We start from the raw sequence: 14,877 nt of genomic DNA, 5'->3' as shown, positions 1-14,877 counted from the left end.
ACACCCTCACTGTACAGTCTATGAGTGGACACCCTCACTGTACAGTCTATGAGTGGACACCCTCACTGTACAGTCTATGAGTGGACACCCTCACTGTATAGTCTATGAGTGGACACCCTAACTGTACAGTCTATGAGTGGACACCCTCACTGTACAGTGTATTGGCCGCCATCTGAGCCCCAGAAGGAAGAGAGGGGAACACCAAAACATGCAGTGTCAGGCTGAAGGTGTGGCTCAGGTTGTGGAGCACCTGCTTTGCAAGTGCAAGACCCTGAGTTCAAACCTAAGCACCGCCAACAAGCCAAACAAGCCCTGCGTGCTCCATGGAGTATTTGTTGTAGCAGCCTGAGCTGAGTGTATGTGGGCCTCAGGAACACTGTGAGCCTTTCCTGTGAGACTTCTCAGGGACTGCTCTCATTTTCCGTCTTTTTTTTCCCTCTCATTCCCTCTGAGCATGTAGCCTGGCGCTCTGGAGTCACAACAGCAATTACTTAATAACCATAGTAAGTTTCTGCTGCAGATTTTACTCTTTTAACTGGCAATGTTTTCCTATGGCGTGTTTTTCTGATGTTTGTTTCTATTTGCTGATTTTATGATGAGTATTTTTGAATATTCCGTGTTCATTCTATTTGACCATCAGTCTTTGAAACATGTAAGTTCGTCAGTTGCCTAACTTAAGGAGGTGCTTGTGAGAGGAGCTGGTTATGATACCCTGGTTGAAGTTTGGAATGTGTCATGTCTTGAGGTGTGTGGGTGGAAGCTGCTCTGTATGTGACTTGCATGTAGTATTTTCAGTGTTGTCAGCTCTGAGTCACCAAGCCACACTGGACTTTGGTTGGGCTCTGCTTCCGTGATCTCCCCCACCCTCGTTTTGCAAGCTAAGCACATAGGTTTTATCTCTCAGCTTGGACCCTCCGCCTTTGATGTATGTATGTGCTTCGGGGATCCTGCTGAAGTTGCGCCTAGCCCCACGCCGCTCCCACACCTCGTGAGCACTCACACACATTGTTCTCTGGCTACAGGCACCGCTCCCGCTAAATTTGGATTGGGGATTTAGGCGTTCCTTAACTTTACTGAAAATGGAGCCCCCTTCCTCCTTATTCTCATATTTTAGGTGAAAAGATGCATGGTACTAGGAGTCTAACTCAGGGCCTGCTCTTGCTCAGAAGGTATTCTACCACTTGAGCCATATTCTAGCTATTTGGAGCTCAGACTGGTCTCAAACTTATGATCCTCCTATTTCAGCTTTCCAGCTGCTGGGATTATAGGCATATACAATGTCCTATTTTTTCTCTTTTTTATGCTTTAGCAGGGATTTATTTTAGTATAACAGGGTTAAGGTTGGGAGAAATACAGAAGAGAAAAACATTGCCTGCTCCCTTACAGGAAATGGGAGTTAGATTTCTCATTTTATACTTTAGTTGTTGTTGTTGTTACTGTGTTGTCATTTTCCCTCAGAAGTTCTCTGGGAAAAAGCAAGGGAAGGGGTGACATTGTCCAAAAAGAAATGTACTTTTGGGCTAGGAATGTGCTTACTAGTAGAGTGCTTACCTGGCGTGAATGAGGCCCTGGGTTCGATTCCTCAGTACCACATAAACAGAAAAGGCCAGAAGTGGCACTATGGCTCAAGTGGTAGAATGCTAGCCTTGAGCTGAAGAGCATGCAAGGTAAACACTCTTCCACTGAGCCATCTTCCCAGCTCATCCCTTCTCTTATACTGAGTTTTTTTTGTTGTTTGTTGGTTGGTTGGTTGGTCATGGAGCTTGAACTCTGTGCTTGAGTGCTGTCCCTCAGCTCTTCAGCTCAAGACTAGTACTCTTACCACTTGAGCCATAGCACCACCTCTGGTTTTCTGGTGGTTTATTGGAGATAAGTTTCATGGCCTTTCATGCCCAGGCTGGGTTTGAACCGTAATCATCAGATCTCAGCCTCCTGAGTAGCTAGGATTACAGCTTACCTTTTTAAGGATCTATTGAATTTTTTAAATAGGTTTTCCCCTCTGGTGTGCACATTTGCTTTGTTCATTGTGCTAATTTCCCACTTTCCAGATGTCGCTATAGTATTCAGGAATTGGGTTTCAGTTTGATTTCAATTTGCATTTTCACAAATGAGGTTCCAAGCTGGTCTATGTTGATTATAACTGATCTTATCTAAAGGCTACAGTTTGATTTCCCAGAGAGGCCTTCCCTCAGAGAATGACTACCTCCTTGATACAGAGCTGTAGGAGTGAGCCTCGTCCTGACAAGGGTGAGTGGGCAGGACAGGCAGACAGACAGGTTTCAGTTCGTATGGAAGTGTACACATGTATACACAAGTAAGGACAGGCAAGCCAACCAGAACCCCTTCTGTTTGAGAGGATGAAAGAGAAGATTTAATTAGAGGCCATCTGCCTTAAGAGATTGGATGGTAAGCTAGCTGCCCTTCAATTTGCTTTTTTTCTTCTTCTGAAACTAAAAAGTCCCGTTTTGTTTGTCCAGAAATTTTAAGCCTGTCAGTTAATAGCAGGTTGTATGACTTAACATTTATGCAATTATGCACTGAAGCCAGATATGGATCACCGTGGGGCTTATCTTTTCTGATGTGCTGTGCTTTCATTGGACCATTCTGCCGCTGTGTCCCTCATGGAAAGAGGAGCTCATGGCCATCTCCCTTGGGAAGTTCACAGAGCTCTGTCCTCAGGTTCCTCTGACTCTGTGAGGGGTGCTGGCAGGCATGATGGCCCTCTTCTCAAGAACTTGGGACTACAGATAGGAAATGAGCGGACAAACGCCCGAGGCTCCCTCCTTTAGTGAATCGTGTTGCATTTCCTCCGCCGGCCTCTGGGGTCACGGGCAGCTTCTGCTCCAGCACTTTTTAAGCTGTGCAGACAGCTTGACTGGGACAACTTGCTGGAGCGCCACAGCACCTTTGCTTTTTCCTCCTCACAGTTGAAGTGCTCTTTCCAACGTAAAAGCGTCAAGACTTTCCAGTCTGTGGGCAATTTATATTCTGCTTGTTTAATTATTTGCACCCCAGTCAAGCATCAGAAATGACACTAGTAATGTGAACTTGGAAATGTAACAGGAATAATAGTTAACTACTAAGGACCAGGAGATGGGGGTTTACTGAAGAATGCGGTAATAATCAAGAAGCTGGTTGCTCACACCTGTAATCTTGGTGATTCAAAATGCCAAGACCTGAGGATCATGACTCAAAGCCAGCTAGAAAGACTTTTCTGGTTAGATTACAAGGCCCCTAATCCAAATCCTGCTTCTGGTACTCACATGTGCGCATGTGCACACACACACATGCATGTTCACATGCACACATGATCAGTAGAAATGTACTAGGGAAAGAAAATCCAAGAAACAACAAATGTTAGACAATGGCAAAGTTCATGAAGGTGTCACAGGAACAGGCTGGCAGGTAGAAGCTAAGTGCCGACATGAACACGTAAAGCCCCAGAGCCAGAAGAGAAACCCCTGCTCCTTGGATCCACCAGCACCTTCTACTGACAAGCCAGACATTGAAAAGGAGTGTCTTCAAGGCCCTGCTCTAGCAACACAAAGCAAGACAATCATGGATGTTAGATGGAGGACAATAAAGAAGTAACTTGCACTGGGTGCCAGTAGCTCACTCCTGTAATCCTAGCTACTCAGGAGGCTGAGATCTGAGGATCGCAGTTCAAAGCCAGCCCGGGAAGGAAAGTCTGTGAGACTCTTATCTCCAGTAAACCATTACAAAACTGGAAGTGGCACTGTGGCTCAAGCGGTAGAGCACTCGCCTTGAGCTGTAAGAGCTGAGGGACAGCGCCCAGGCCCAGAGTTCAAGCGCCACGACCAAAAAAAAAAAAAAGTAACTTGCTCACCTCTATTAATAAGTTCCAATTTGGAAATTTTATATTTTACTGTTTCCCTGAGTAGTTTAGGAAAATCTGTTGTCTAGGTATCAGTGAAACAATGAATTGACAAGGTCAGTTCATTTCCATGTTCTACGGTAGAAGGCAGTTTGTACCAGGTTATCTCTTTAGTCTAAGAACATGGGATGCATGTGGTACAGAGCCCTTCCTCAGAAGGCATACATAGCCATTCACACCCCTCTACTCTAGTCCTTATGGCTTCCACTGAAACTTAGCAGAACTTTAGTGGACAGTATTTTAGAAATATGCGACAATCTAGGAATTCAAAATGTTCCTAGGCCAGGCACCGGTGGCTCACACCTATAATTCTAGATGCTCAGGAGGCTGAGATCTGAGGATCGAGGTTCAAAGCCAGCCTTGGCAGGAAAGTCCATGAGACTCTTATCTCCGATTAGTCTCCAGAAAACTGGAAGTGATGCTGTGGCTCAAGTGCTAGAGTACTCACCTTGAGCTGAAGATCTGAGAGACAGCACTCAGGCCCAGGGTTCCAGCCCCACAACTGACCCAAAAAAAAATGCATTGTACTCATAAGCTGCTACGTTGAATAGAAGCCCCTTTGTACAACTATGTAAAGATAATTTCTTAAAAAGTGTTCCAGAATAAGAATGCCTGTCCAAAATGTTGATGACCTTTCAGAGAATTCATATGAATGCACTACAGTTTCCTGTGAGCTCTCAAGATTATTTTCATTGTGCAGTGTAATATAAAAGGCAATTTGGGTTTGATCTAATTATTAGACAAGAAAAATCTTACGTAATGAAGCTAATGTAGATATGAGTTCAGTACCAGGAGTGGGCATCTGGACCCATGGGGAGTTAAGACTTGGCACGCAGACTGTAAATGGTCACAGAAGCAAACAAGCTGAAGGACATCATGCTGTTCCAAGAGGATTTTCCCACAGCGCTCAAGATAAAGCGCTGCTTTGTTAGGCAGCTTTTGTACCCATTTCCATCTAGACATAGTCTTTAATGGTGTTTCTGTGGATGTCGATATTTAACAATATGCTTTATGTCTGATTCACTACAGTGACAAGTGGCAAATGAAATATTGAACAAAAATTTTTTTGTTTTGAGTGTGTGTGTGTGTGTGTGTGTGTGTGTGTGTGTGTGTGTGTGTGTGCGCGCGCGCGCCAGCCAGTCCCTTGAACTCAGGATCTGGGTGCTGTTCCTGAGCTCTTTTGGTCAAGGCAGAAGAGTTTTACCACTTGAGCCACAGCTCCACTTCTGGCTGTTTGGTGGTTAAAGGTGAGTCTCACAGGTATTCCTACTCAGGCTAGCTCCAAACCTAGATCCTCACATCTCAGCCTCCTGAGTAGCTAGGATTACAGGCGTGAGCCACCAATGCTCAGATGAACAAAAAGGTTTTTAACTTATAATTCGTGTTCTCAGTACTTTTCTTCCCTAGCTTGTATTTGAAGTACAGTTGTGATCTGGGTGGCTGTGTTATCAGCAGGACATGGATGAGACAGTAGGTCTCTTCCCTTGTCTATCAATGACCAGTGCTGGATACCAGGTAGCTGGAAGGTCTTTCCGATTTACCTCAAAGAAAGTCTTCTTCTACCTTATTTTGCTGCTTTGGGAACAGATGATAAGTATCAAAGTTCAACTGAGGCTGAATTTCTGTACCTTTAGTATACAAGATGTGAGAGTCACAATAGACATATTACAGATACAAATGACACTGAGGATGCAGCTGTTTGTGACACTTAACAATTTGTAGTTCAAGTCCTGAGATGACCTAGAGAAAGTGAACAAAGGGGTTGGGAAGGAAAGCCAGCCCGAGGAGAACCTATTTCCCTGTCACTAAAGAATGGGGAGAGACAATTGGGATCCCCCACATTTTCCCCATCCCTTCAAACTTGTAACTCACGCCCCTCCTGCAGTCAGTGTTGAAGCCTCCTGTTCTCCTTTATACCCCTTGGTGATTCTTTGGTATTAATTTTGGAAATTTCAGGAGTAAATAGCAATTATCACAGGTGTGGCTCCCTAACCAAAAAAAAATTAAGGGTGTGAATTCTGTGAAAAAGTATTTTACCTAGTAACACAGAAAAACATCCAAAAAGTTATCTTCATAATACATTATAAAAAGGATTGTGAGGTTTCATGTATTTTTTCAGTACTAGGGATAGAATCCAGGGCCTTGTACATGCTAGATGAATAGCTTACTACTAACTTACATCCTCAGCCCCCATTTTACATACATATTGGCAGGCGAAAGAAATTTTTGGCTGCCATTTTATGAGTAAATGCACCCATCGTAGAACCAAGTGCTATGCATCCTATCTTTGACCTGTGCTCTCTGTGGACTTTCATTGAAGAGATCATCTGAACCCTGGGGGTCAGTCTAACAGAACTGGGAAAGGCGGGGTGTGAGCCCTCTGTGTGGGTAGTAGACCATCTCTGGTGATGCCTGTGCTCTTCCAAATGTGCAGTTTGTGACTGCAGCTTTGGACTTGGACAGCTTTTTATGCCAAGTATGAATCAGAGCAGTTTTTGTACATTATTTCATTAAAGCCTTCATAATTAGGAAGCTAAATCCAAGGATCCCTGTTTGAATCCAACCTAGACAGGAAAGTCCATGAGGATCTTCTCTCTAATTAACCTACAAAAAGCTGGAAGTGAAGCTGTGGCTTCACCAGCCTTGAGCAGAAAAAGCTAAATGACAGTGCCCAGGCCCTAAGTTCAAGCCTCACTGGCACCAAAATAAATACATAAATAAATGCCTTATAAGATAGAGTTAGATTTATTCCTCAGATGAGGAAAATAGGCTGAGCATGACCACTCAGAGGAAACCAAGATTTCAGCTCCAGAGCCCATGTTTTGTGTACACACAATTTGATCCTTGTGACAAATGCTGGGGCTGTACTGTGAGCACAGATTGACCAGCCCCTGGTTTGGATGCTATCCATGCACATTGGAGGTGACGCAGAAGCATACTCAAGAGTTTAAGATCCAAAAGATTGTGGTTTACAACCAACTGTGGTAGAGAAGTCTCCTGGAGTCCAGCTCCAGCTCCAGATAGCCAGCAAAAAACAGAACTGGACGTGTGGCTCAAGTGGTAGAGTGCCATCCTAACAAGCATAAGGTCTCAGTACCATCAAACCCCCAAACTAACTTTATTTTATTTTTAAAGTTGTGGGGTTTGAACTCAGAGCCTGTAAAGCTGGCTTTACTTCTGGGTTTTTGCTGATTAATTGGAAATCTGAATTTCACAGACTTTCCTGCCCTGGCTGGCTTTGAACTGCAATCCTCAAATCTCAGCCTTCTGAGTAGCTAGGATTACAGGTGTAAGCTACCAGTACCCAGTCAAAAAATTGTATTTAATATCATGACTTGAAATAGCTAGATCCTAATGGCTTACACCTATAATCCTAACTACTCAGGAAATGGATCTGGGGGTTGTGATTTGAAGCTAGCCCAGAAGAAAAGTCCATGAGACTCTCTCCAAAATACTGGATTGGATCTGTAGCTCAGGTGGTAGAACAGCCATGAACAAGAATATAAAGAATGTAGCCAGGCTCTGGTGGCTCACGCCTGTAATCCCAGCCACTCAGGAGGCTGAGATCTGAGGATCACAGTTCAAAGCCAGCCCAGGCAGGAAAAGCCATGAAACTCTTATCTCCAATAAACCACCAGAAAACCGGAAGTGATGCTGTGGCCTCGAGCTGAAGAGCTGAGGGACAGTGCTCAGGCCCAGAGTTCAAGCCCTGTGACAGACCCCAAAAAAAAAAAAAAGAATATAAAGAATGTGACCCCAGTACCAGCATGCATGCGTGCACGCACACATACACACACACACACACACACACACACATACGTGCAGGCACACACACAAACACACTTAGAAATAGAGGGTCTGGAGCATATCTCAATGGCAGAGCCCTTATCTAGCATATGCAAAGCCCTGGGAAGATGGGAGAAAGACACTAGAAATTTAATTAAATTAGATACCTTCTTAACCTTCAAATTATTCTTTGGTTTGCTTATTCTTGGGGCTGGTCCTGGGGCTTGAACAACATTCCTCACCCTCTCACTTGGCTTTTTCCCTCAAGGCCAGCACTCTACCACTTGAACCACATCTTCGCTTTCTTCAAATTATTCTGGAACCAATTGTATGATTTATTTTCTGTGTGGTTTATTGATGTGAAATAGTAACAAACTTCCTATAAAATTTATGGTATAGAGTTATTTTAATTGTCACTGGCTTATATTTACCAATATTGTCCTTTAAATATTTTTATTAATATCTATAAATGTATATTTTTCTGCAGGGATGTAGATGTCTTTGTGTTTGGGGGGAAAAATCTTCCATGCTTTGGGGAAATTTAAATTGCATTGAAAATATCTTCCTTTGTAGTTTGTAAAAATATGCAATTCTAAGGGCTTTTGGGGGAGTTGAGAAAAGTGTGTATGTGTGTATATGCAAATACATGTAGGACATTCCTGGAAAATAAGACTGCATCTTGAACCCAGCATGTGTGTTTGCATGATTGGCACATGGGCTTCCCTATCACTCAGGTGAGCAGATACCTTGGCATCTGCGATAGCCAGGCGGAAGACCAGGGAGAAGCTGGGGGAATTGCCTTCTCACTGTTCACTTGACATAAGACTTTACTCCCCCCCAAACCATCAGAATCAGAGCGTTGTGAGGGGGTTTGGAGTTGTGCCTTTTGTAGCAGACTGCCAAATGCCAGGCCTAGCAACACAGGATGAAGACCCAATTTCTACCTTTCAGATTCACCTAGTAAGAAGAGCAAACCAAACAATAAGTAAATCAGCTGGTGTTAAGGAGGTATCGCAAATGAGGGATACACTGGAGGCTCACAAAGGAAAGTGACAGGGAGTTTCCCATAATGGAATTCTTGAGGTGTATGTCATTTCCCCACATCACATCCACCCTCAGTCCTGAATGCAGCCAGCCCTATAAGCAGGAAGAGCCCTGTCTGGATCATGCCCCATATGGTTATGCTGGAGAAGGGGATGGAGTGGTAGGCAACAGGTGGTCTGAGAGCCTTCCCCAGAATAACTCCGTATCCTAGTGGATGGTTCTGTGTTGCTGGCTGCAACCCAAGGCGATAGGACAAGACACCAGAGACCAAGAAAACTAGAAAAACACAGAGACATAGAGAGACAGCGGGACACCCGGGGTCCCAAGGGTCCAGCCCACTGCAGCTAGGGCAAGGCAGTAATGGAGACCAACCATGGCCGTACGGCGTGGGGCTCCAGGGCCTGAAGCCTTCCACCAGCTTCAGGTTCCCAAAGTCCCTTTACCAAAGTATTTATTTAGTTGGGTACAGGGGCTTATGTGCAGAAAGTCAAGTATCAGTATTCCTGAAGTCACAGGCACCAACGTGATACAACCTTCCTCAAGTGATAAATGACTTCCTTATCTTAGGAAGTAGAGGTAAGCCGTAAATGACTTACAATTTGCACAGGCTTTGGTCTATCCCCAAGGTTCCAGAAAATTTGGGGTTGAATTAGCCCACATCCAGGATACAAGTCTGGACTCCTGTAAAGCCGGGAGTGAGTGACCTTTCCAGGGGCCTCTTAGCGTCTGGGGGTTCATGTCGGGAGGAGGCATCCAACCCGCAGTCCTCCGGCTCTCACACCAAGGCTCACCAGCACTTGGGCCCCGAGTTCCCACTGGGAGGGAGGATCATCATGGATACATGCAAAGTAAAGCATCTATAGAGCCAAAACAGAGTCTCTGAGAGACACTAGTTTCCTTATTATTTTTTGGGGGGTGGGGGGGAGTCCAGTTGTGGGGCCTGAACTCTGGGCCTGAGCACTGCCCCTCAGCTCTTCAGCTCAAGGCTAGCGCTCTAGAACCACTTGAGCCACAGCGCCACTTCCGGCTTTTTTCTTTTTGCTTATGTGGTGCTGAGGAATCGAACCCAGGGCCTCATGCATGCAAGGCAAGAGCTCTACCACTAAGCCACCTTCCCAACCCTGGTCCCCTTATTCTTATGACACAGGAGACTGCGCCCTCGGGAAGGTCCAGACATGAAGTCTTGCTATGTAGTACCCCAAAGTTAAGCTGTCAGCTGTTTTGTCCAGCCTTCAAGGTCTCTGGCATCCAAGATTCAGCACTTTCCAGTAAGGAAGAGGGGGTAGCATGCCAGTCTCTCAAACCTTTTCCAGGTTTCACAACCCTGCTTCAGAATTCCTGGTAGTGTGTGCATGTGCGTGCTTGCTTCCCAGCGTGCCAGTCCTGAGATCGGGGCCTGAGTGCCGTCTCAGCTTTTTTGCTCAGTCTAGCACTTCACCACTTGAGCCTCAGGTCTACCTACAACATTTCGGTGGTTAACTAGAGATGAGTCTCACAGGTACTTCTCTTGCTCAGTCTAGCTCCAAACCTAGATCCTCACATCTCAGCCTCCTGGTAGCTGCCAGCATCCTGCTTAACCCCATGGATTTTGGTCCACAAGGAATTGATTTCAACAGACAATATGGCTCTCATGATTCCCAATTGGCAACCACCCAAGCTGCTCCATAGTTTGGTCTGAGAAGCCCTGGCATAGGCACATTCTCATTGAGTTACTGAGCACCGTCAGGGTCTTCCAAGATGGCCATGGTATCACAGCAGTGTTTACAGGATGATGTCAGAATGACTTCAACCCAGAAGATTTACTCTTCATTTATAAACTGGATTTACAACGTAAGTCACTGTGTCCTAGGGAAGTGTTCACTACATTTTCTTTTCTTTTTTTTTTTTTGGGGGGGGTCCAGTCGTGGGGCCTGAACTCTGGGCCTGAACACTGTCCCTCAGCTCTTCAGCTCAAGGCTAGTGCTCTACCACGTGAGCCACAGCGCCACTCCCGGCTTTTTTCTTTTTGCTTATGTGGTACTGAGGAATGGAACCCCGGGCCTCAGGCATGCAAGGCAAGTGCTCTACCACTGAGCCACTTTCCCAGCCCATACATTTTCATTCTTTAAATACATCTTTATTTCAAGGCATTATAGGTTTATATTCCTCAAGAGTAATTTCTCTAGTAGCATAAACATTGCTAGTACACAGAAGATCTGTTGGTTAAACTTCAAGGAGTATAAGATGCTCGGGAAAAATGGAGACTTGCCCTTCCTACACTTGAATATGTGTTTTCAGTATTGAAAATGGGTTGATGCAGGGCCTACGATGTAAACCTAGCTACTCAGGAGGCTGAGATCTGAGGATTGTGGTTCAGAGCTAATCCAGCAAGCAAAGTCTCTGTGACTCTTATCTCCAATTTATCACCATAAAGCTGGGGTGGAGTTGTGGCTGAGATGGTAGGACTCTAGCCTTGAGAGAGGGAGAGGGAGAGAGAGGGAGGATTAGGGACAGTGAATCAGGCCATGAGTTGAAGCCCCAGGAATGGACCAAAAACAAAAAGTTGAAACATTACAGGAGTAAATAAGAAAAAAAACCTTAAAAAAAATCATGCCTCCTCCTCCTATCTCTAATCAGTCCTGCAGTGGTAGTAATTTTTCAAGGTTTGATGTATACAGTTTAAGTTTATTGTATATAAACTTGTAAATATCATGTGCATTATAAAAGAGAATCATATTACATACATCTCGTAGAAATGGAGATCTTGAGTTTTCATCTTACCTAACCTGCAGTCTGTTCTATATTCCATTGTACACAGACTTCTGTGTTCTTTCTGAGGCTGCATAATTCTCCATTATAGCCATACTATTACTTACTAGTCTTACCAAATTTGTTCTTGTATAACTAGCTATATGCAGTTTATGAGAGTGTTCATAGAGGAAAATTCTTGCTAATAAGTGTTAAGTATTGAAGTGTTTGCAAATCACCCCTCCAAAGTTGTACTAATTTACACTCTCCTTAGTACTGTGTGGGGATTACCTGCTTTTTCACAGATTCTTCTGATTTCTGTGATAGAGGAAATATGGTTTTACTACTTTATCCTTTAGAGAGATTAAGAACTTTTTAAAATTTCTAACAACCATTTGTTTTTCTTTACTCAGTTCATAAGAGTAGATAAATTGTATTTTTTCAGTATGTTTAATTTCATTAAACATCTTTCCATTCAGAAGTTTTTGTTTTTGTTTTTTATCTCAACAGCCCCTGTTCTTCTCAAGTAGTAAGACTGTTGGTCTCAGCATTTTAGCAAATATCAAATTTTCACTTGATAAAATATTATCTGAAACTGGGGCTGGGAAGGTGGCCCAGTGGCAGAGCGCTTGCCTTGCATGCATGAGGCTCTGGGTTCAATTCCTCAGCACCACATAAGCAAAAAGAAAAAAGCCGGAAGTGGCGCTGTGGCTCAAGTGGTAGAGCGTTAGCCTTGAGCTGAAGAGCTGAGGGACAGTGCCCAGGCCCAGAGTTCAGGGCCCACAACCAGACCCCAAAAAAAAAAAAAAATATATATATATATATATATATATATTACCTGAAACTGGAAATGGTTTCTGCAGTGTAAAGTTACAAAGATACCCTAAATCATAATAAGAATGTAAAATAGAAGTGTGTTTATGAATGTATTTCTGTCAGTCCCTAAGCACAGATCTCTCTCATTTACTTGTTATGTGGCTGTTTATAAATCTTACATTCTTGAAGGTAAAATGAGCAAGAAATGAGCTGAAGTTATATGGTGGATTGTAAATTTATGCCAGTGTTCCTAAGTAATCTTTGTTCACCACTCAGCCTGTAAGCTTTTTCCCCTCTGTCTCCTTGTAGCCTAAATGTGACGGCCAGAAGTTGCTCACACAAGTGTGGAAGCATTTGAATCTGATCGAATGTGACTACTTTGGGTTGGAGTTTCAGGACATTCAGTCCCACTGGGTATGTGCGTTTGACTTTAGCTCTGTAATTGGTATACAAAGAGCCCTTCAGAACCTACTTTAATGATGTCAGTTGTTTGATAATTGGCATGTCCTGATCAAAGCTGTGCTATTACAATATTTTTAGCTACAAGGAACATTTCAACATTTCTGCTTTTCATTTGAATGCATACCCTAGTTCTTTAAGTCCAAATGCACATCCCTCTAACTCTTCCATCCAGTTGCACATAATGCCAAGGAAAGCCTTCCTTTCTCTGTGTTACCACAGCAACCTCTAATGTACCCTGCCCCAAAAGCTATGTCAAAAGTAGATTTTTAGGGACAGGTGCCAGGGGCTCAGACCTATAATCTCAGAAGGCTGAGATCTGAAGATCATGGTTTTAGTCCATGAAACTCTTATCTCCAGTTAATCGCCAAAACCCAAAGAGGCTAGATTAAAACTCAGGGACCAACATCAGGTTGAGTCCAAGCCCTAGGCTTGCCAAAAAAAAAAAACACCAAAAACAAAACAAAAAGATGAAGAGCCAGGTGCTTGTGGCTCATGTGTTTAATTCTGGCTACTCAGAATGCTGAGATCTCAGGATTGTGGCTCAGACTCCCCAGCAGGAGGTCTGTGAGGCTCTTGCCTCTAGTCGCCCAGCACAGAGCCTACATGGTAGAGCACCAGCCTTGAGTGGAAAAGCCACATGAGAGCACAGGTTCCTGTGCGTAAGCCCCAGTACTGCTGTACACATTCGTGCACACAAAAATGCTGTTTTTGCAGGTCGTAGGGCCTGAACTCTGGACCTGGGCTGTCTCTTAGCTCTTCAGCTCAAGGCTAGTGCTCTACTGCTTGAACCACAGCACCACTTCCCACTTTTTCTCCTTATGTGGTGCTGAGGAATCGAACCCAGGGCCTCATGCATGCAAGGCAAGCGCTCTACCACTGAGCCACCATCCCAGCCCCCACACACAAAAATTCTGTTACAAAAATTCTTTTAGCTGGTATCAGTGGCTCATGCCTTTAACTGAGAATCTCAGTTCAAAGCCAGCCAGGGCAGGAAGGTCCATGAGACTCTTATCTCCAATTAACCACAGAAAACTGGAAGTGGCGTTGTGGCTCAAGTGGTAGAGCACTAGCCTTGAGCTGAAGGGCTGAGAGACAGTGCTCAGGCCCAGAGTTCAGGCCCCATGACCGAAAAAGAAAATCTTTTAACTCTAATTTTAAAAAGTTTATATTATACTTATTAAATGAAATTAATATATTCTTTTCTGTTAAATTCTCTTTAGATTTGGCTTGAACCTATGAAACCCATCATTAGACAAGTACGAAGTAAGTCCTTTAACGCTAAAATTCTATTCAAGATGCTTCATGGTAGGATATGGGTATAGCTCATGCTTGTCCTAGCTACACAGGAGGCAAAGATTGGGAAGATCAAGGTTTGAGGCCAGCCTCAAACCTTTCCAGAAAAAGTTTGGTATGTTGGTGCACATCTGTCTTCTCAGCTGTGCAGGAGGCTCTTGGTAGGAATATCTCAGTCTCAGGCTGGCCCAAGTAAAACACACAAGTTCCTACCTGAAAAATAACTAATGCAAAAAGGGCTGCAGAAATGACTCATGGCCCTGAATTCAAACCCCGTTACTACCAAAAAAGAAAGATGCCTTACTCTGGGACATTCAGTTCAGGCTGCAGGCATGTGCTTGTCTGTTTATCACTACTCTTTGTAGATGGTAGTCAAGTAATCACCCACAGCTGACACACTTAAAAGTTGCCTTGTGGGCTGGGAAGGTGGCTCAGTGGTAGAGCGCTTGCCTTGCATGCATGAGGGCCTGGGTTCGATTCCTTAGCACCACATAAGCAGAAAAACCCAGAAGTGGTGCTGTGGCTCTGGTGGTAGAGCGCTAGCTTTGAGCTGAAGAGCTGAGGGACAGCGCCCAGGCCCAGAGTTCAAGCCCCATGACCGGCAAGAAAAAAAAAAAAGTTGCCTTGCAGTTAAGCTAGAACAGAGAGGTGGGAGGGTCCAGTATATTTAATTCAACCCTCATGAGTTGCCTCCAGTTTGGAAGTCATAGAATATGTGACTGCTAAGTTATTAATATCTTAACTTTTGGCCAGTATGCAAGGAAGTATGCACACTACACTATTCAGACAGAAGAGTTTATTGGGAGAACCAAACCACTGGCCTGCACCAGATTTAGAAGTACAGAGAGGGAACT

The 14,877-nt window shown here is 44.2% G+C and overlaps 1 protein-coding gene across 1 annotated transcript in view; it reads left to right on the top strand.

Moving 5' to 3' along the window:
* Farp2 (FERM, RhoGEF and pleckstrin domain protein 2) overlaps positions 1–14,877 on the top strand; it is a 106,817-nt gene that overhangs the window by 13,117 nt on the left and 78,823 nt on the right. Inside the window, exons 2-3 of the mRNA XM_013033646.1 lie at positions 12,578–12,682; positions 13,951–13,993. Of these exons, the coding sequence (XP_012889100.1) occupies positions 12,578–12,682; positions 13,951–13,993 (148 nt within the window). The remainder of the gene's footprint in view (positions 1–12,577; positions 12,683–13,950; positions 13,994–14,877) is intronic.

The sequence above is a fragment of the Dipodomys ordii genome, unplaced genomic scaffold (genome assembly GCF_000151885.1).
Source record: "Dipodomys ordii isolate 6190 unplaced genomic scaffold, Dord_2.0 Scaffold174, whole genome shotgun sequence".
NCBI lineage: Eukaryota > Metazoa > Chordata > Mammalia > Rodentia > Heteromyidae > Dipodomys > Dipodomys ordii.
The sequence above is the reverse complement of the archived record's forward strand: the minus strand, read 5'-3'. Positions and strand labels throughout refer to the sequence as shown.